We start from the raw sequence: 20,213 nt of genomic DNA, 5'->3' as shown, positions 1-20,213 counted from the left end.
TGTTAACTAATGGAGTAGGGTGAAGTTTATGGGAAATTACACACTGAACAAAGATCAGTGTCAACAGGCAACTTCACCCAATACCATGCGAACACATCCACAGAGGCACGACCCAGTACTACTTGGTTGCTGCAGGAACATTTAAAGTACAGAGTCCCTAAAACAAAAGTTGAGTTATAGCCTTGTTGTGGGTGCAGAGAGGGAGGGACTGTCTGCCTGTGAGTGTGTGCAGACTGGTATCTGTTTGAAAGGGCTGCCTCTTAAGCCTGTGTGTTTCTATCTAGGCTGTCTGTAAGATCCTCCTTATCAGAAGAGCATACTCCCTGTGAGATGCCTCTGTGCCTGTCACTTTTCTGTTCCCATGACGAAGCTTCCATAATGATGTGGGAAACTTGATATTTGAACATCGGTGGCTTCTAACATTCCGACATTCAGCCTTGCCACCATAGATATCCATGTAGGTTTCTGACAGTTTTCCCTCCATTCAAACTCAGCTACAGTACACAACAGTGTAGTGGTATATTGCAGATACATACATTCTGCACAGGTCTATGCAGATGATCACATCTTTACAATGCATGATCTACTCATGTGACTTACTATTCTATTGGATGACATTTTCAACCAATCATAGGACACCATTTCCAAATGAAACTGATGAGGCTGTCACTGAATATGGTGTTTTTTATGTGAGAGCCATATACCACGGATATGACAAAACATTCATTTTTACTGCAATAATTACATTGCTAACCAGTTTATAATAGCAATAAGACTCGACGGGGTGTGATATATGGCCAATATACCACGGCTAAGGGATGTTCTTAAGGACAACGCTGAGTGCCTGTATAAACAACAAACCATCGAGGTGCCTTATTGCTGTTATAAACTGGTTAGCAAGGTGATTATTGCAGTAAAATACATGTTTTTTTCATACCCGTGGTATACTTAATTAGAGCTGTAATTTCTGCAGGCTATGACTAGGACACTGCAACACACCACCTCTAACCCTTATGGTTTCCTGCATGCATTCCAATTAAAACAGATATCTGGCTTAACTCAGAACAGGTCTAATGACTGGTATTCTTTATATGCTATATTTCTGACATGTTTTGTTAAAAGCAATGAAAGAGTAAATAAAACTCTCCTCCACTGCCTGGCTAAACCACTCCCCTCTCCAAAACAACTGAACAGAGTAGTTTGGTGAGTCCGCAAAGGACACGACGTCGATACGCTGGGATAAAATTGAAGGATTCTCCCACAACAAATACAGGTCGGTACATTGTTTATCTATACAGCAGAGCTGAAACCATATTGGTGGCACGAGGGGAATTTATTTAGGTGAAACAGTTGGATTCTCCAGATAGATTGGGTCGACGAGAAGTCGCTCAGGTGAAATAACTAGTTTGTTGCATAGACTTTTACTATAGTCTTGGCTCAGACAAGTGGCTGGTGCATATTTCAGTTGGACCGTTGATTAAACTTTTCAAAATAAATTGACACCTGTACTGTCTGTCTTTCCAGGATCTTGGGTTAGGCAACATCTGAGATTTATCAACATAAATACAAATGGTTAAATCAAATGAAATAGTATTTGCCACATGCTTCGTAAACATGTGTAGACTAACAGTGAAATGTTTACTTACGGGCCTTCCCCAACAATGCAGAGAGAAAAAAGAGAATGAATAACTAAATAATAAGGAATAAATACACAATGAGTAACGATAACTTGGCTATATAACGTTACACGCGGTACCAGTACCGAGTCGATGTGCAGGGGTATGAGGCAATTGCGGTACATATGTAGAGATAGTGACTATAGGATAGATAATAAACAGTAACAGCAGCGTATGTGATTAGTCAAAATAGTTGGTGCAAAAAGGGTCAATGCAGATAGTCCGGGTAGGTATTAGTTAACTATTTAACTAACTACTTAGCAGTTCTATGGCTTGGGGGTAGAAGCTGTTCAGTGTCCTGTTGGTTCCAGACTTGGTGCATTGGTACCGCTTGCTGTGCGGTAGAAAAGATAACATTCTATGACTTGGGTGGCTAGACTCTTTGACAATCTTTAGGGCCTTCCACTGACACCGCCTGGTATAGAGGTCCTGGGTGGCATACCCTCTGTAGCGCATTGCAGTCGGATGCTAAGCCGTTGCCATACGAGCGGTGATGCAGCCAGTCAAGATGCTCTAAATGGTGCAGCTGTAGAACCTTTTGAGTATCTGAGGGCCCATGCCGAATCTTTTCAGCCTCCTGGGGGGGAAGAGGTGTGTTGTCCTGTGTCGACCCGCTCCACTACAGCCCTGTGGATGGGGGCGTGCTCGGTCCTCAATTTCCTGTAGTCCACGATCAGCTCCTTTGTCTTGCAGACATTGAGGGAGAGGTCGTTGTCCTGGGACCACACTGCCAGGTCACAGACCTTCTCCCTGTAGGCCAGGGATCATCAACTAAATTCAGTCGCGATCCAATTTATTTTCTTGAGCGGATGGTCAGGGAGCCGGAACATAATTACAAATCATTTGTAGACAGCAAATTGACCGCAAGAAGCCCAAACGGATAACATTTGACTAAAACATCATTTCAAACCTTGCTTACATTTGTTTTCCTCTGTGTTTCTCCTTTCGGAGTAGGCTGAAGTTGCCCCTAGACTGTGATCTTGGGTCATTTTCCTCACTAATGGTTAGGATTGGGGGAGGGGAAACTGATCCTAGTTCTGTACCTAGGGGAAACTTCTTTTAAGTCTCACATCATGTCTCTCATCCCCTCTGCACATTTTTCTCTCCAACAGCACCAACATGCCAAACTGGGGAGGAGGTAACAAGTGTGGTGCATGCCAGGGGACGGTGTACCATGCCGAGGAGGTGCAGTGTGATGGGAAGAGCTTCCACAAATGCTGCTTCCTGTGCAGTGAGTGCGACCTCATTTTCTCTCCTCAGTGTTGGATCAGCCTAACTGGGGTGCGTTCAGTAGGACGCAACATTTTGGAACGTTCTATCTGCAAATTTTGACAATGTTTTGCTACTGAACGTGGTGGCCCTGTTAGTCCACTTTGTCCCTGTCAAGAAAAAAGGCCCAGACAATTGTGGAGCTCTGAAAGGATTGGGCAGATTTAAGGAGCCGCAGAAATATGGTTGTCATTCTACCTTTCTTCCTGATAGGCCAGGTGGAAGTTTCACCTTATTGCTTAAACCTATCCCAATCAATAATTTCAGATCAGATCTACAAGTGTGTAGTGGTTAGACTAGAGCAGGGGTATTAAAATCTGACCCTACGAGGTCCAGACTCCTGCTGCTTTTCTGTTCTACCTGACAATGAATTGCGCCCACCTGGGCTGCGTTTACATAGGCAGCTCAATTCTGATGTTTTTTCCAGTAATTGGTCTTTTGACCAATCACATCAGCTTTTTTTCTGAGCTGATCTGATTGGTAAAAAAAAATTGAATTGGAATGCCTGTTTGAACACAGCCCTGCTTTCCCAGGTCTAAATCAGTCCTTGATTAGAGGGAATAATGAACAAAAGTAGTGGAACTGGCTTCGAGGTCCAGATTAGAATTTGAAGGGACTAGATGGTGTGTCTGGACAGGGCATGTGAACCCACGGAGTCAACCTCCATCTTGAATGGTCTTTTCTGTCACTTTAATATGAATGGGAACCATGAGAAAGGAACTATACTTTGAGGAAGTTATATGATAGGGGTCAAACGGAAGTTCACCAATCTATGCAATGTATCATGCACAATGCATTGTGTTTCTCATCCCATAGCTCAGTAAATAGTAAGTGGACATGGTCCTGCTAGCCGTATGAGATGGTGTGTGTGCACCTCCTTCTCAGTGAAGAAGACGTTTTGGGGACCTTGACTGGAGTGTACACACAGAGCACATGCTGTGGATTAGCACTCTGCCATCAAAGCAAACGCAAAAACAATCTGTCCCAGAAATGAATTATTTTTGTGGGGTCCTTACAAAACTGGCTTTGTTTAGAGCAGGCAGACCTATAGATGAGTTAATGAGCAGTGGGAGCCAATTTGTGTGTCCCAAATGGCACCATATTCCCTACATAGTGCATTACTTCTGACCAGGGGTCATAGGGTAGTGCACTATATATGCATTAATAATGCACCTACCTCCAGTTTTGCTGAACTCCTCATCATAGTAAATGAACCACACTATTTAGATGCCATTTATCAAATGGTAGTTATAGGGTGGTAGTTTAGGTAGCAATGGTAGTTATACAGTGGTAGTTTAGGTAGCAATGGTAGTTATACATTGCTCTTGCTTGTACAGGAAGTCTAAGTTGTGAGAGAAAATAATATACTGTCTTAAACATTGTAAATGAAAATGATTTAATCTGGAGTTAAAGGTGAATTGTAGTTTCAGGTAAATGTGTGCGGGAACCACCTTTCTCCTACATACTCAAACCGGAAGCCCCCATACTATTTCACCTGTAGTCAATTCATACAGGATGCTTTTAGAACCCTGACCCTGGCCTGAGGGGGATGCTAGTGGGGACAAAAGGACTGTGTTGATTCAGATTGCACCTGATGCAGTTAATTGGATTAAAGTAGGACACATAATCTGAATGAATGCTCTTAGTTAAAATGCTCTCTGTCCCTTTCTCATTCTCTCTTATTTCATTTCAATTCAACAGGCTTTTTTGGGATGAGAAACATGTTTACATTACTAAACCAAGTTAGATAATCAAAAAGTAAACATTACTCAAAGTTCCATATGAATAGACATTTCAGATGTCATATGATGTCTATGTACAGTGCTGTAAATAGAACTATTTGCACAAAGTGCAACAACAAATATGGGTTGTATTTACAATGGTGTTTGTTCTTCACTGGTTGCATTTTGTTGTGGCAACAGGTCACTTATCTTGCTGCTGTGATGCACACTGTGGCGCTCTCTCTTTTCACCCCCCTCCTCCTTCCTGGAATGAGGGATAATATCCCATTTAGAAACTAAATCCACCATTGAGGAATTAAGATCTTTTTAGGGAAACTTGTGACAATTCAGTATCCCTCCAGTTATAATGCAATGTGTTGTTCAGACAGCTTTATTTTTCCTTCCTATCCAGTGGTCTGCAGAAAGGGTTTAGACAGCAACAATGTGGCCATCCATGACACTGAGATCTACTGCAAGTCCTGCTATGGGAAGAAGTACGGCCCCAAGGGCTACGGCTACGGTCAGGGAGCTGGGACACTCAGCATGGACCGTGGAGAGAGACTGGGGATCAAACCAGAGGAGTACGTGTGTAGTATATACAAAGCTCTGGGGGTGGAGTTTCCCCTTGGTACAGATCTAGGATCAGCTTCCCCTCCCCCAATCCTAACCTTAACCATTAGTGGGGGAAATGCAAAACTGACCCAAGATCAGCATCTAGGGGCAACTTCGCCCTACACCATATTCCTCTCTTCTGTTTATTGGTTACTGTGTGGTTGTATGTATCAAGTTACAATGAAATTGTATTCTATCACGGATTATGTGGGCGGCAAAAGCCTAGCGGTTAAGAGCACTGGGCCAGTAACCGAAAGGTTGCTGGTTCGAATACCCGAGCCGACCAGGTAAATGTGCCCTTGAGCAAGACACTTAACCCTAATTGCTCCTGTAAGTCACTCTGGATAAGAGCATCTGCTAAATGACTACAAAGGGAAACCCAGCCGTCGGATTAGACCTGATGCGATTGTTCTTTTATTATTAATCATTGGTTCTGATGTGCATTTTCACTGACACACAATTGCTCAACAGTTATCCAAATGGTTCCCTGATCATCTGAGGAATACTGTGTAAACTTCCAGAGTTCAGCCTAGGATACATTAGACTAGAGCGCATACGCATCTGTCAAAATAAACTATAAACGTATATAGACACTTAGAGTACTGTAATCAGGGTTTGTATTTAGAACACATCAACATAGGTGTACTGAGCTAGGATCAGATTTCCCTTTTAGATCATAATGAACAAGATGCCTAGATCAGCACTCCTAATCTGAAATGCTTTTTGAATATGAGCCCAGACTCATATTGCAGCATGACACTCTTTCTACATGGTTGTATTTCTAAGAGACCTGGGAATAACCTGATAGTCAGAGCCGCGGTAATGGCCAGTAACCTCCCAGTCAGTCAGTCAGAGCCGCGGTAATGGCCAGTAACCTCCCAGTAAGTCAGTCAGAGCCGCGGTAATGGCCAGTAACCTCCCAGTAAGTCAGTCAGAGCCGCGGTAATGGCCAGTAACCTCCCAGTCAGTCAGAGCCGCGGTAATGGCCAGTAACCTCCCAGTCAGTCAGTCAGAGCCGTGGTAATGGCCAGTAACCTCCCAGTAAGTCAGTCAGAGCCGCGGTAATGGCCAGTAACCTCCCAGTCAGTCAGAGCCGCGGTAATGGCCAGTAACCTCCCAGTCAGTCAGTCAGAGCCGTGGTAATGGCCAGTAACCTCCCAGTCAGTCAGAGCCGTGGTAATGGCCAGTAACCTAGAAAATAAAGGAAAGCCGCACACTCTAAGAGCTCAGATGCAAAAATTTAATAACCAACGTTTCGACAGCGAAGCTGTCTTCATCAGGGTATCATCAAACACTACGACATGAGTCATTTATATAGTGTCAAGACACACAGGTGTTTGTAATCATGGCCAAGTATGGCCTAATATCATTGGTTAACTCAAATATAAAAAAAAAAATGGCATACAAAGAACATACAAAAAGACAAACAAATGGATAGCATACGATCATAGCATTTGTAGTCTAAAATGTATCTAACAAACAATTACAATAATCACAAGAATGGCTTCAGATCAAAGTCTATGTTGAGACCGAAGGGAGCAAGGGTCTTTAAGTTAAAGATCCAGGCAGCCTCTCGTTTTAACAATAAATTATCAAGGTCGCCCCCTCTCCTCGGGAGGGTGACATGTTCGATGCCAATATAACGCAGAGACGAAATCGAATGGTTTGCTTCCAAAAAGTGGGCCGCAACTGGGTAAGTCAAGTTTTTGCACCTAATGGTGCTACGGTGCTCTGAGATACGTACTTTTAATTCACGCTTTGTTTTACCCACATCATTTTTACCACAGGGACAAGTTATAAGATAAATAACTGCCTTAGTGGAACACGTAATAACACCTTTAATTGGGATAGATTTCCCTGTTTGGGGGTGTTTGAAGGATCTACATTTATAAGTGCCATTGCATTGAGCACAGCCATTACACTTGTAATTTCCATCCAGTATGGGCGCAAATAGGCGTTGTTCAGGAATATCTTGGGGTGGTAAATCAGAGTGTACCAATTGGTCTCTGAGATTTCTGCCCCGCGAGAATACGACCAGGGGAAGATCAGAAAACACATTACCGAGACTATCATCATATTTCAGAATGTGCCAATGTTTGTGAACGATTCCTTTAATTTGTTCAGAGCACTTTGATGAACAATGAACATAATGACATGATCCTAGATCAGCACTCCTAATCTGAAATGCTTTTTGAATATGAGCCCAGACTCATCTTTCTACATGGTTGTATTTCTAAGAGACCTGGGAATAACCTGATAGTCAGAGCCGTGGTAATGGCCAGTAACCTCCCAGTCAGTCAGTCAGTCAGAGCCGCGGTAATGGCCAGTAACCTCCCAGTCAGTCAGTCAGAGCCGTGGTAATGGCCAGTATCCTCCCAGTAAGTCAGTCAGAGCCGTGGTAATGGCCAGTAACCTCCCAGTCAGTCAGTCAGTCAGAGCCGTGGTAATGGCCAGTAACCTCCCAGTCAGTCAGTCAGAGCCGTGGTAATGGCCAGTAACCTCCCAGTCAGTCAGTCAGTCAGAGCCGTGGTAATGGCCAGTAACCTCCCAGTCAGTCAGTCAGTCAGAGCCGTGGTAATGGCCAGTAACCTCCCAGTCAGTCAGTCAGAGCCGTGGTAATGGCCAGTAACCTCCCAGTCAGTCAGTCAGTCAGAGCCGTGGTAATGGCCAGTAACCTCCCAGTCAGTCAGTCAGTCAGAGCCGTGGTAATGGCCAGTAACCTCCCAGTCAGTCAGTCAGTCAGAGCCGTGGTAATGGCCAGTAACCTCCCAGTCAGTCAGTCAGTCAGAGCCGTGGTAATGGCCAGTAACCTCCCAGTCAGTCAGTCAGTCAGAGCCGTGGTAATGGCCAGTAACCTCCCAGTCAGTCAGTCAGAGCCGTGGTAATGGCCAGTAACCTCCCAGTCAGTCAGTCAGAGCCGTGGTAATGGCCAGTAAACTCATCTACTGTACACACAGGGCTGTGTACCCAGTCTGGCGTCAGGTGGTTGTTGTTATGAAAGGGCCCCATTATGTAACCTAACCACAGGCTCCTGGGCAGCCCTGCTGACCCTCTTCTCTCCACACTGTCCCCGGCACAAAGCCTCCTATTCAGGGACTTTCCCCTTCGTTAGGGAGCGCTCCAGGGTCCCAGAGTTTACCCAGCGCCTACCCAAGCCTGACTCCTTGGTCCTGGGGACGAGAGGGGCCTGGTGCGTTCCCCAAAGAACCAGAGGGGATCTGTTCCACTAACTTCTCTAATGCTGTTTGTTTGTGTACACCTTCAGGACCCAGTGTCACAGACCCACCACCAACCCCAACCCCTCCAAATTCGCCCAGAAGTTCGGGGGCTCGGATAAGTGTGGCCGGTGTGGGGAGTCAGTGTACGCTGCGGAGAAGATCGTGGGGGCAGGCAAGGTGAGCGGGGGGGATGTAGAGTAAGTGGAGCAGGGAATTAAGGTTGAGCCAACTGTAGTGACCACCATTGATTGAAAACAGGTGGGTTTACTATTGCAAGGGGCCAATTGGATGGATTCACGGCAGGAAATTCATAAGACAAATGTTTCTGGCTTAAGCTTTTTCATAAACTCTGGATTTGGAGGGCTGGTTTCCAGGCAGCTGGTGTAGAAGTCTGCAGTGCTGACTGACTGGCTGGGGGGATTCAGGCATATGTAGGCCATCACGTCATGGCAGGCTGATTTGACTTGTGTTACGCTGCATTCTGCGGCTCACAGTGAGAGGAAATGTACAGTATGTGAAGGATTATGGCAACACAATAGGAATCCTTTGATAATCAGATCTGGTGTCCAGATGTTAGAACAATGCCTGTATGATTTGTACATGTGTAGTATACAGCTGGAGAATGAAAAGCTTTGGAATCTGTCCTCAATGCACACTAGTTGATACATTCCTGTCAATGATATCATTCCCCAGTAATGAATAAAGTAGTATCTTATCTCATCTTAACAGCCATGGCATAAGAACTGCTTTCGGTGTGCCAAGTGTGGGAAGAGCCTGGAGTCTACCACCCAGACAGAGAAAGATGGAGAGATCTACTGCAAAGGTGAGACATTGGGTTTCTAGATTCCCTTTCAGGCTTGGGCCTGCATGGTCACCAGTGTGAGGGAACCGTTGTAGGGTGAAGTTGCCCCTAGAAGCTGATCTTGGTTCAGGTTTAGGATTGGGGGAGGGAAAGCTGATCGTAGATCTGTACCTAGAGGACACTTCACCCCGGGGCAGTCACCAGAGCGAAGGAACTCAACCCAACACAACCCTACCCACCATAGGTAGATTACATGACTATACCTGAGGCACAAGAACTAGATGAACTAGCTGTTACATAAAAGCACTGCAAAACAAAAACAGGAGCATTATACTATTAGCAGAGGGTATTGGAGGCCATGTATTCTAGCTGTGTTTGTGTGCCTGGGGTTAGGATAGAAGGCTCCGGACTTTAAGCCTGTTTAAGTGTTTGTTACCCTTTCCATGTCACCTGGAAATCTGACCGCTAGAATTCAAGTCACGATGCCCTAAACATTCCAAATCCATCTTCCACAATGGCTCCTCTTTCCAGATCATGCACACCAGATGGCATTGGAATGGTTTGGCTAAACAATAGATTAAGCGCTGTCCACGTACGTGCGCACGCACACAGTCCCATACACACACACACAGCACTTAGGGTTTCTTTTATTGAAGCTTAAGGGGGAATCGTAGGCCCCGTAAACACCCAACTTGTCAGAACTGTCATACAACAGTTTGTTTGCACAAAACCATTGAGCCGTTGTATCCACAACAGCTGTCTAATCATGAGTGCAGATCAACTCTTTGTTGTTTTGTCAAATGTGTTGTACAACCCGAGTATGTACAGGGACCCAGAGCCAACTGGCGGATTGATCAGTTAGCTTTTAAAATTGAGATCAGGCTCGTTTTGTGCCGTTTGATAACTAAAGTATTCACTCCTCATTGGATCAGCAAGCACACAGAGAGCTCACAGGGAAACAGTCCATCGTAAGGTTACTTTTCTTCACCAGTGTTGTATTTAACACAGCTTTCTCTATCGCAATCACCCTTTGACTGACGTAAAGTGACGTTTTAGGATGCATCAGCATTTCCATACTCATTGTTTTCTTTGTCCCCAGAATGTTACGCAAAGAACTTTGGTCCCAAAGGATTTGGTTATGGCCAGGGAGCTGGAGCTCTGGTGCATGCCCAATGATGACCACCCTCAAGACAACGTATTTCTGACTGAAAACCGCTGTGCCTATGCTTCGCTGTTTAAAGGCTGGGGGGAGGGCCATAATACGGAGGATTTACAAATATACATTATACAATAAATAAAAAGCTATTCCAAAAAACAACTTTAGTGTGAAATATTCCTTGCAGATACATGGGGGAAGAGCTGAACTTCAAAACAAATGTTTTGATAGGCTAAATGTGTTCTGATTATAGCTTAGAAGAAAACACAGGAGAGCAACACAAATGTGTATTTTATTATTAAAGCCATTAAAATTGAACCATGCCCAATATATTAACATCTGAAGCAGGGTTACGGTGATGTCCTGAAGAAGGCGGAGAGGCACTGTAGATGATCATGTGCTTTTCACATGGTGGCAGCTGGGGGAAAAATGACATTTGTTGGAAGAGCCGGTGTGAAAAGCCTGATCCCAGATCCATTTGTGCTCTTGACAACTCCATTCCTCATTGTCAAGTCAAACATGTTTGGCATGACAAGGAATTGGCATGTGTACAAACAGTGGCACTCAGGCTAGTGTGAATATTTCTCTGAAACAGAACCTGGATGAGCTCTACACATGTAGGTTGTTTATGATGATCGCTGAGCTCCTTTTAGATGTAGGTGAGCCTGCAAAATGATCCACTGTCCCCCTCACTGATGTTGACATGACCCCACAAGATGGTAGACCTTTTAATACCATAGAGGACTCTAGTGCCCAAAAGCCTGTTTTAGCACAGGCAGCGCCATAGAGGACTTTACCATTTTGAAGTAGTCAACTGGGTGGGACTTCCTATAGGTTAAGGAAGGGTCGCATAATTCCATCCAGGTCACCAATGAATTATACTCGTGGGCAAACACCCCATACCTGCAGGTGGTGGTAAATCCCCAACCGTTTATACTGTACCTGTTCAAACAACACACTCCAGGTGGCAGTTTGCACCCTTTCAGTTTGTTTGCCAACTGATAAAAATAGAAAATGTACTTCAAAAATGGAGATCGCCTCAATGGTGCGTCCCGTGCTCTGACGTCATAAGGGGATACAAACAATGATGCTTTGTCTAAATCCATGCTTCATACCTCTCAATGTTATCCTGGATTACAGCTTAGAAAAAAATACTGTCATTATTTCTCTTGCATCTTGCTTTACAACTTGTACATCCAGTGGTGTAACAAACCCAGCATGATGACATAGAAAACCTTTACTTCGAGTATAATCCAACCGCCAGCATGGAACATTAAAATATTACACTTCAGCAGGCTGGACCAGACTTGATATCTGGTGCCTGCAGACTGAGAAAGAGGACTTGCACTAAAGATAAACACACTGGATTTAAAAAACAAAAGCGAACATACCGAAGAAAGTAGTTGTAAATACTGAACATTCACTATATACAGACACATGGCTATCACTGGGCAGCTTGGATGGCGGGGGGGGGGTGAGGCAACAGTATGGCGACATCCCAATGTCCAAGCATCACACATGCAGTGTAGTTTGCAGGGTTAAAATGCCTTTAGACAGCTGTGTCGGACATCACTAAAAGCTACAGTCATACAATTGGATTATGATCGGGGAGTTCTCTCTTCCATCTGGTTGGATGAAATCAACGTTTTAAAAGGAGCAGCTTCAACTGACAAAATAAAATCACTCACCAAGAAAACTAGATGGTTTATGTACAGATGGACATATTTTACATTTCAGTCCGTCCTTGTGCTGCGTAGACTACTAGCGGGAAATGTAATGACCAATAACAGATGAGAACCCAGAGGAAGGGGCAGGTCTCGGGCTATATATACCTTTTTCTCATTGGGCCCGAGCTCCTTCAAAATCGGTAAACATTGAAGTGTGCGGCGGGAGTACGCCTGTATTTCTTCAGTAACGGCGAGACCGGAAACAAAAAAGGTGATCAGTGCATTGCCATAGGCAGACAAACAAACAAAAGGACCCCCCCAAAAAATCAAATAAAAATACACACATGGAATGAACCTTTGTTGTAAACTCCCAGAAGCATCCATTCAGTCTGGGATGGAATGGCCTCATCTTCCCCTGACTAGTTGATCTCTCATTAACACTACTCTTATATTAGTGTGTGTGTGTGTGTGTCAGTCTGGGATGGAATGGCCTCATCTTCCCCTGACTAGTTGATCTCTCATTAACACTACTCTTATATTAGTGTGTGTGTGTGTGTGTCAGTCTGGGATGGAATGGCCTCATCTTCCCCTGACTAGTTGATCTCTCATTAACACTACTCTTATATTAGTGTGTGTGTGTGTGTGTCAGTCTGGGATGGAATGGCCTCATCTTCCCCTGACTCTAGTTGATCTCTCATTAACACTACTCTTATATTAGTGTGTGTGTGTGTGTGTGTGTGTGTGTGTGTGTGTGTCCCTACTTTTCTAGTGAAGGTCTCAGGGCACCATGTCAGACATCCATATATGATTTATTAGCTAATGTTTTCTTGATAAAAAAACAAACAAATTTAAAATAAGGTGGTACAATAACATCATTTGATCTATAAATAGAGTTAAAATAAATATGCTTGCATCACATTATAAGTAGGATGACGCTCCTATCTGCACCTTCAATACCTTGTGAAAGAGACCACTGGGAATAGACCCCCCCCCAACGATTGCAAATGCCATTTTATGACATACTGACAAGTTTAACAACTTTGGCAATTCTAAGCAATCCTTAGGGTAACTTGCACAAAGACTTGAACGACAGTACATGACCATGCAATAGTAACCATCCCTTATCAAATCCTGCTTAAGAACCAACTTCTTCCTTAAAAGGCCTTCCTTCCTCAGTCTCCCTAGCCACCAGTTCTAAAAGGAACAATAGAGTTTTGAGCAACAATAAAAAACTGAAATTCAAAATAAAAATCTGCAGGGCAATAAAATGGCTGATAAAAAAAATGGATGTGAAAAATGTATCTAAAAAAATAAAATGGGAAAATAAACCAAAAAGGGGAAAAAATGATACTGCCGTCAACCGTACTGCCTTCACCACAGCTTAATGACTCTAGTACAGCAAACAAATATTCTCCTCTGCCTCTCTCCCTGCCGCGTCTGGCAGCGGTGCACCGTCCATGGGCAGGAGAGACGAGGGGGGACCAGCAGAGGAGAAGGCCCCCCCAGGAGGGGCTCGGAGGTCATGGTGGGTACAGTAATGGAGGTGGTTTCATATAGACTAGTAGTAGGTGTTGGTCTTATGGTGGTGTCCCGTAACAGCATGCTAGTTCCTGGCTGGTTTTCTCAGTCTGAATCGGTGAGGAAGGAGGTCTGAGGGGAGTGCTCCAGAGAACAGCCTGGCTCCGATATTGAACCCTGGGGAACCCCCTCCTCCTCCTCCTCTTCTAGACACCGTCGCTCCACCTCTCCTCTCTTCTACACCAGCTGGTAGCCCGACCCGGACGTCTGGTCGTACTCGATTGTGTACTGTGTGGTCCAGTCTATCGCCTTGGGCCGGATCAGGCCACAGCAGCGAATCTCAAAGAAGTCTATGAGGTTCCGTACACACCCGTGACTGCGGAGAGGGAGAGAAATTAAAATGTTGACATCTTGACCTAATAACTACTTCTACATGTGTTAGGGATCGGATCCATTGATACAAGTACTACACATTGTGTATCAGGTGAAGTTTTGGTAGGTAGTGCAGCTTTGCTAATATCAGGGGAATATTAACAAACGGGAATTCGAGGAACGATGCTAAATCATGCTAGCTACTGCCTGTAGCAAAAGTAAACAACGGATTATCGTGGATTATGTCAGTACTGGCCTACATAGACAACTCAAGGTAACATTCATTTCACCCAAACATATAGGGCCCGTTTCCCAGACACAGATTAGGCCTAGTGCTGGACTAGGCTTCATCTGTGCCTGGGAAACGTGCCCTTAGATTGGATGAACTATCCCTTTAAGTAAGCACCAGAATGTACCCATTGTTACCATAACTGAAACAGTCAAAATTGAGGGAATAAAAATCATTAAAAGGCAACATTGTCCCGTACTGACCCAGGATCAGGTCAGTATTTCTGGGTAGGAGGACACAGATTGGCAGAGGCTCCTGAAGGGAGGGCTAGTACTCACTTGAAGGGGCTCTCGATGGAAGTGGCCGTTACTTTAAAGTGCTTGTATCTCCTGGCGTTCATCCTCTCGTTTGTGGTGATTCCCAGACCAGCAATCTGGAAGAGGGGCGGACACACGCATAGAACACAATGTCACAAATAGTTGTACAAAATAAATGTAATAAAAATGGACCTATGGCATCACAACGAAGGGTCAAGATGAGGGTCAAGGATGTAAATGCATCCCATGGACAATTATGATTCTAAACAGGATATAGGCTCCTGTCCTATGGGTCGTTCTAGCTGGGACCAGGCTTACTTTACTTATCTCACCTGGCTAAATGCAGGTTAAACATACAACCAACCAATGGCCTCTAACCTGGTAGAGCTGGCACATGATCAGCACAGCCACCCACATGAAGTGGAACACACTGTTGAGGAACATCCAGAACATCCAGGGAGAGCAGGAGGCGATCTGCGTCAGGTACAGCCAGAAACCATCCTTGGTGTAGTTGGTGGCGCAGTGGATCCTCCAGTCTGGGTAGAGGGGCAGAGAGGTTAGGGAACAACCCTAGGTGTGATAGAGTAGGACTGACGATTAAACCATCTAGATAAACCTGATCCTGCAGTCTATGACTGCCAAGTGTATGAGTGATTACATACACAACCTATGATTGAAAGGGTTATATTACAAGTTTATAGAAATGAAATAACAGCACTAATAATTGGATTCATGGACAAATTAAAGTATTAACCAAAATGTGGTGTACCATAACCAATAGAGAGATAGCAAAATAACATCTATCTAACAATTTCAAAGATTTTACTGAGTTACAGTTCATAGAAGCAAATCAGTCAATTGAAATAAATTCATTAAAGGCCTAATCTATGGATTTCACATGACTGGGCAGGGGTGCAGCCAAACATCCTGTATAAAGCTAGGTTGTTTACAGCTGTAGAATTGCATAAAGAAATAATGGTGTGTAACTAGAACGAGAGGTGTGGTGGGGTGGTGTAACTAGAACGAGAGGTGTGGTGGGGTGGTGTAACTAGAACGAGAGGTGTGGTGGGGTGGTGTAACTAGAACGAGAGGTGTGGTGGGGTGGTGTAACTAGAACGAGAGGTGTGGTGGGGTGGTGTAACTAGAACGAGAGGTGTGGTGGGGTGGTGTAACTAGAACGAGGTGTGGTGGGGTAATAGAACGAGGTGTGGTGGGGTGGTGTAATAGAACGAGGTTGTGGTGAGTTGGGGTAATAGAACGAGGTGTGGTGGGGTGGGGTAATAGAACGAGGTGTGGTGGGTTGGGGTAATAGAACGAGGTGTGGTGGGGTGGTGTAATAGAACGAGGTGTGGTGAGTTGGGGTAATAGAACGAGGTTGTGGTGAGTTGGGGTAATAGAACGAGGTGTGGTGGGGTAATAGAACGAGGTGTGGTGGGGTAATAGAACGAGGTGTGGTGGGGTAATAGAACGAGGTGTGGTGGGGTAATAGAACGAGGTGTGGTGGGGTAATAGAACGAGGTGTGGTGGGGTAATAGAACGAGGTGTGGTGGGGTAATAGAACGAGGTGTGGTGGTGTAATAGAACGAGGTGTGGTGTTAATAGAACGAGGTGTGGTGGGGTAATAGAACGAGGTGTGGTGGGGTAATAGAACGAGGTGTGGTGGGGTAATAGAACGAGGTGTGGTGGGGTAATAGAACGAGGTGTGGTGGGGTAATAGAACGAGGTGTGGTGGGGTAATAGAACGAGGTGTGGTGGGGTAATAGAACGAGGTGTGGTGGGGTAATAGAACGAGGTGTGGTGGGGTAATAGAACGAGGTGTGGTGGGGTAATAGAACGAGGTGTGGTGGGGTAATAGAACGAGGTGTGGTGGGGTAATAGAACGAGGTGTGGTGGGGTAATAGAACGAGGTGTGGTGGGGTAATAGAACGAGGTGGGGTGGGGTAATAGAACGAGGTGGGGTGGTGTAATAGAACGAGGTGGGGTGGTGTAATAGAACGAGGTGGGGTGGGGTAATAGAACGAGGTGTGGTGGGGTGGGGTAATAGAACGAGGTGTGGTGGGGTGGGGTAATAGAACGAGGTGTGGTGGGGTGGTGTAATAGAACGAGGTGTGGTGGGGTGGTGTAATAGAACGAGGTGTGGTGGGGTGGTGTAATAGAACGAGGTGTGGTGGGGTGGTGTAATAGAACGAGGTGTGGTGGGGTGGTGTAATAGAACGAGGTGTGGTGGGGTGGTGTAATAGAACGAGGTGTGGTGGGGTGGTGTAATAGAACGAGGTGTGGTGGGGTGGTGTAATAGAACGAGGTGTGGTGGGGTGGTGTAATAGAACGAGGTGTGGTGGGGTGGTGTAATAGAACGAGGTGTGGTGGGGTGGTGTAATAGAACGAGGTGTGGTGGGGTGGGGTAATAGAACGAGGTGTGGTGGGGTGGGGTAATAGAACGAGGTGTGGTGGGGTGGGGTAATAGAACGAGGTGTGGTGGGGTGGGGTAATAGAACGAGGTGTGGTGGGGTGGGGTAATAGAACGAGGTGTGGTGGGGTGGTGTAATAGAACGAGGTGTGGTGGGGTGGTGTAATAGAACGAGGTGTGGTGGGGTGGTGTAATAGAACGAGGTGTGGTGGGTTGGTGTAATAGAACGAGGTGTGGTGGGGTGGTGTAATAGAACGAGGTGTGGTGGGGTGGTGTAATAGAACGAGGTGTGGTGGGGTGGTGTAATAGAACGAGGTGTGGTGGGGTGGTGTAATAGAACGAGGTGTGGTGGGGTGGTGTAATAGAACGAGGTGTGGTGGGGTGGTGTAATAGAACGAGGTGTGGTGGGGTGGGGTAATAGAACGAGGTGTGGTGGGGTGGGGTAATAGAACGAGGTGTGGTGGGGTGGTGTAATAGAACGAGGTGTGGTGGGGTGGGGTAATAGAACGAGGTGTGGTGGGGTGGGGTAATAGAACGAGGTGTGGTGGGGTGGGGTAATAGAACGAGGTGTGGTGGGGTGGGGTGTTCCACTCACAGCAGATACAGCCGTAGATCATCCAGCTGATCATGCAGAGCAGGAAGAACAGGTAACCCATGAAGTAGCGGTGATTCCCACTTCCTGTTGACAGCACACAGAAAAGTGAGAGGGGGAGTTAAGCCTCATCTGTCTGGTCCCTCATTCTCCTCGTCCCTCCCGCACTGTCTTCCTGGCTCCCTAACTGTCCTCCTGGCTCCCTAACTGTCCTCCTGGCTCCCTAACTGTCCTCCTGGCTCCCTAACTGTCTTCCTGGCTCCCTAACTGTCCTCCTGGCTCCCTAACTGTCCTCCTGGCTCCCTAACTGTCCTCCTGGCTCCCTAACTGTCCTCCTGGCTCCCTAACTGTCCTCCTGGCTCCCTAACTGTCCTCCTGGCTCCCTAACTGTCCTCCTGGCTCCCTAACTGTCCTCCTGGCTCCCTAACTGTCTTCCTGGCTCCCTAACTGTCCTCCTGGCTCCCTAACTGTCCTCCTGGCTCCCTAACTGTCCCCCTGGCTCCCTAACTGTCCCCCCTGGCTCCCTAACTGTCCCCCCTAACTGTCCCCCTGGCTCCCTAACTGTCCTCCTGGCTCCCTAACTGTCCTCCTGGCTCCCTAACTGTCCTCCTGGCTCCCGCACTGTCCCCCTGGCTCCCTAACTGTCCTCCTGGCTCCCTAACTGTCCTCCTGGCTCCCTAACTGTCCTCCTGGCTCCTCTCCAGGTCAAGACAAATGAGAGACGTAGAGAGAGAGAAGGAGAAAGACAGAAAGAGTACAGTAGGATTGAAGGAGGCCAAGTAGTTGTCAGATCTGTCAGTCGGCTCGTTGGGTCATACTCAGATACATGAGCAGGTGTGTGGGGCTGCTGCCAGTCACTGTTTGGACTAAAGGATGTGAAGGGGGGGGACCTGGCCAACACACTGAGGACCTCTAGGGAGTAACTTGTAGCACGTCTATGTCGCTGCCTGTCTAAAAGGCCAGCTCCATCCTGTCTGGCTCTTAGGGGACAGCATGGATGCTTTAGGACCCCCTTCCTTTCCTCCTACACCCCCTTCCTTCCATCTCAAAGTTTACAGGCAGACATGTCTGGACATGTGTCAGCTGTTCATGAGCCCATCTGTCTGGAAGGTCAAACAGTCGAGGAAAAAACAGGCAGCTGCTGCTTCACGGCTAACAGAGCTGCACACACACACACACACACACACACACACACACACACACACACACACACACACACACACACACACACACACACACACACACACACACACACACACACACACACACACACACACACACACACACACACACACACACACACACACACACACACACACACACACACACACACACACCTCCAGCCTTTCTATACTCTGCCAGAACAGCTAATGAATTCATATGGGTGTCAGCTTGTTTATTTTTCTTACAGAACCATGTGCTGCTTCTTAGGCTGGAATTCTATGGACATAAATGACAATCAGCTGCACTAACTCCGGTTGCTGGGCAATGGGTTGTTGCTAAGCTAAATACTGCCGCTGGTGTTACACATACCGACACAGTTGCCCACCCAAGGGCAGTGGTGGTCGAACTTGGCGATACAGCGGTTGCACACGGCACAGTGTTTGGACCGGATGGGCTTCCGTATCTGTGTGGACGAATACAAATCTATTAAGGCTTGAGAGAATGACAATGTCAAACCCAAATCATGCAAAACACTTCAGGACATAATAAAATGAAGTAATTTCTTTACCAAACAAGTACTGCAGAATATGCTGAGATCCAGGCTGCCCGTCTCCGCCAGTTCAACTATAGTCTGGAGAGGTGAGAGAGAGAGGTGAGAGACGTGAGAGAGACGAGAGAGAGAGGTGAGAGACGTGAGAGAGAGAGAGGTGAGAGAGAGACGTGAGAGAGAGAGGTGAGAGACGTGAGAGAGAGACGTGAGAGAGGTGAGAGACGTGAGAGAGAGAGGTGAGAGACGTGAGAGAGAGAGGTGAGAGAGAGAGGTGAGAGACGTGAGAGAGAGACGTGAGAGAGAGACGTGAGAGAGAGACGTGAGAGAGAGACGTGGGAGAGAGGTGAGAGAGACGTGAGAGAGACGTGAGAGAGAGAGGTGAGAGAGAGAGGTGAGAGGTGAGGGTGAGAGAGACGTGAGAGAGACGAGAGAGAGGTGAGAGAGAGGTGAGAGAGACGTGAGAGAGACGTGAGAGAGAGGAGAGAGGTGAGAGAGAGAGGTGAGAGAGAGAGGTGAGAGAGAGACGTGAGAGAGACGTGAGAGAGAGGTGAGAGAGAGGTGAGAGAGAGGTGAGAGAGAGGTGAGAGAGAGGTGAGAGAGGTGAGAGAGAGGTGAGAGAGAGAGGTGAGAGAGAGGAGAGGTGAGAGAGAGAGGTGAGAGAGAGGAGAGAGGTGAGAGAGAGAGGTGAGAGAGACACGAGAGAGACTTGAGAGAGAGGAGAGAGAGGTGAGAGAGAGAGACGTGAGAGAGAGAGAGAGAGACGTGAGAGAGAGAGGAGAGAGACGTGAGAGAGAGGTGAGAGAGAGGTGAGAGAGACGTGAGAGAGAGAGGTGAGAGAGACGTGAGAGAGAGGTGAGAGAGACGTGAGAGAGAGAGGTGAGAGAGACGTGAGAGAGAGAGGTGAGAGAGAGGTGAAAGAGAGGTAAGAGAGGTAAGAGAGAGG

The 20,213-nt window shown here is 46.4% G+C and overlaps 2 protein-coding genes across 3 annotated transcripts in view; one reads left to right on the top strand and one right to left on the bottom strand.

Annotated features, from left to right (window-relative positions):
• Positions 1-994: 994 nt before the first annotated feature.
• Positions 995-10,616, top strand: LOC106576619 (cysteine and glycine-rich protein 2). Its single transcript, XM_014153860.2, has 6 exons — positions 995-1,273; positions 2,789-2,907; positions 5,079-5,247; positions 8,544-8,673; positions 9,226-9,319; positions 10,398-10,616. Exons 2-6 carry the CDS (start codon positions 2,796-2,798, stop codon positions 10,472-10,474), a joined length of 582 nt encoding a protein of 193 aa, XP_014009335.2. The 5' UTR covers positions 995-1,273; positions 2,789-2,795; the 3' UTR covers positions 10,475-10,616.
• Positions 10,617-12,146: 1,530 nt separating this feature from the next.
• LOC106609686 (palmitoyltransferase ZDHHC17) overlaps positions 12,147-20,213 on the bottom strand; it is a 68,707-nt gene continuing 60,640 nt past the window's right edge. For both annotated transcript variants that reach the window (XM_045700102.1, XM_045700103.1), the window contains exons 12-17: positions 19,289-19,351; positions 19,090-19,183; positions 17,560-17,643; positions 14,936-15,093; positions 14,579-14,673; positions 12,147-14,015 (exon numbers count right to left, since the gene is read on the bottom strand). In XM_045700102.1, the coding sequence (XP_045556058.1) occupies positions 13,877-14,015; positions 14,579-14,673; positions 14,936-15,093; positions 17,560-17,643; positions 19,090-19,183; positions 19,289-19,351 (633 nt within the window). In that variant the 3' untranslated portion in view covers positions 12,147-13,876. The remainder of the gene's footprint in view (positions 14,016-14,578; positions 14,674-14,935; positions 15,094-17,559; positions 17,644-19,089; positions 19,184-19,288; positions 19,352-20,213) is intronic.

The sequence above is a fragment of the Salmo salar genome, chromosome ssa17 (assembly GCF_905237065.1).
Source record: "Salmo salar chromosome ssa17, Ssal_v3.1, whole genome shotgun sequence".
Classification (NCBI taxonomy): domain Eukaryota; kingdom Metazoa; phylum Chordata; class Actinopteri; order Salmoniformes; family Salmonidae; genus Salmo; species Salmo salar.
This window is presented reverse-complemented; position numbering and strand designations above follow the sequence as displayed.

Coding starts and splice junctions, on each gene's coding strand:
- LOC106576619 (XM_014153860.2), top strand. CDS start 2,796: ATGCCAAACTGGGGAGGAGGTAACAAGTGTGGTGCATGCCAGGGGACG. Junction 8,674..9,225: donor AGATCGTGGGGGCAGGCAAG/GTGAGCGGGGGG, acceptor TCATCTTAACAG/CCATGGCATAAGAACTGCTT. Junction 9,320..10,397: donor TGGAGAGATCTACTGCAAAG/GTGAGACATTGG, acceptor CTTTGTCCCCAG/AATGTTACGCAAAGAACTTT.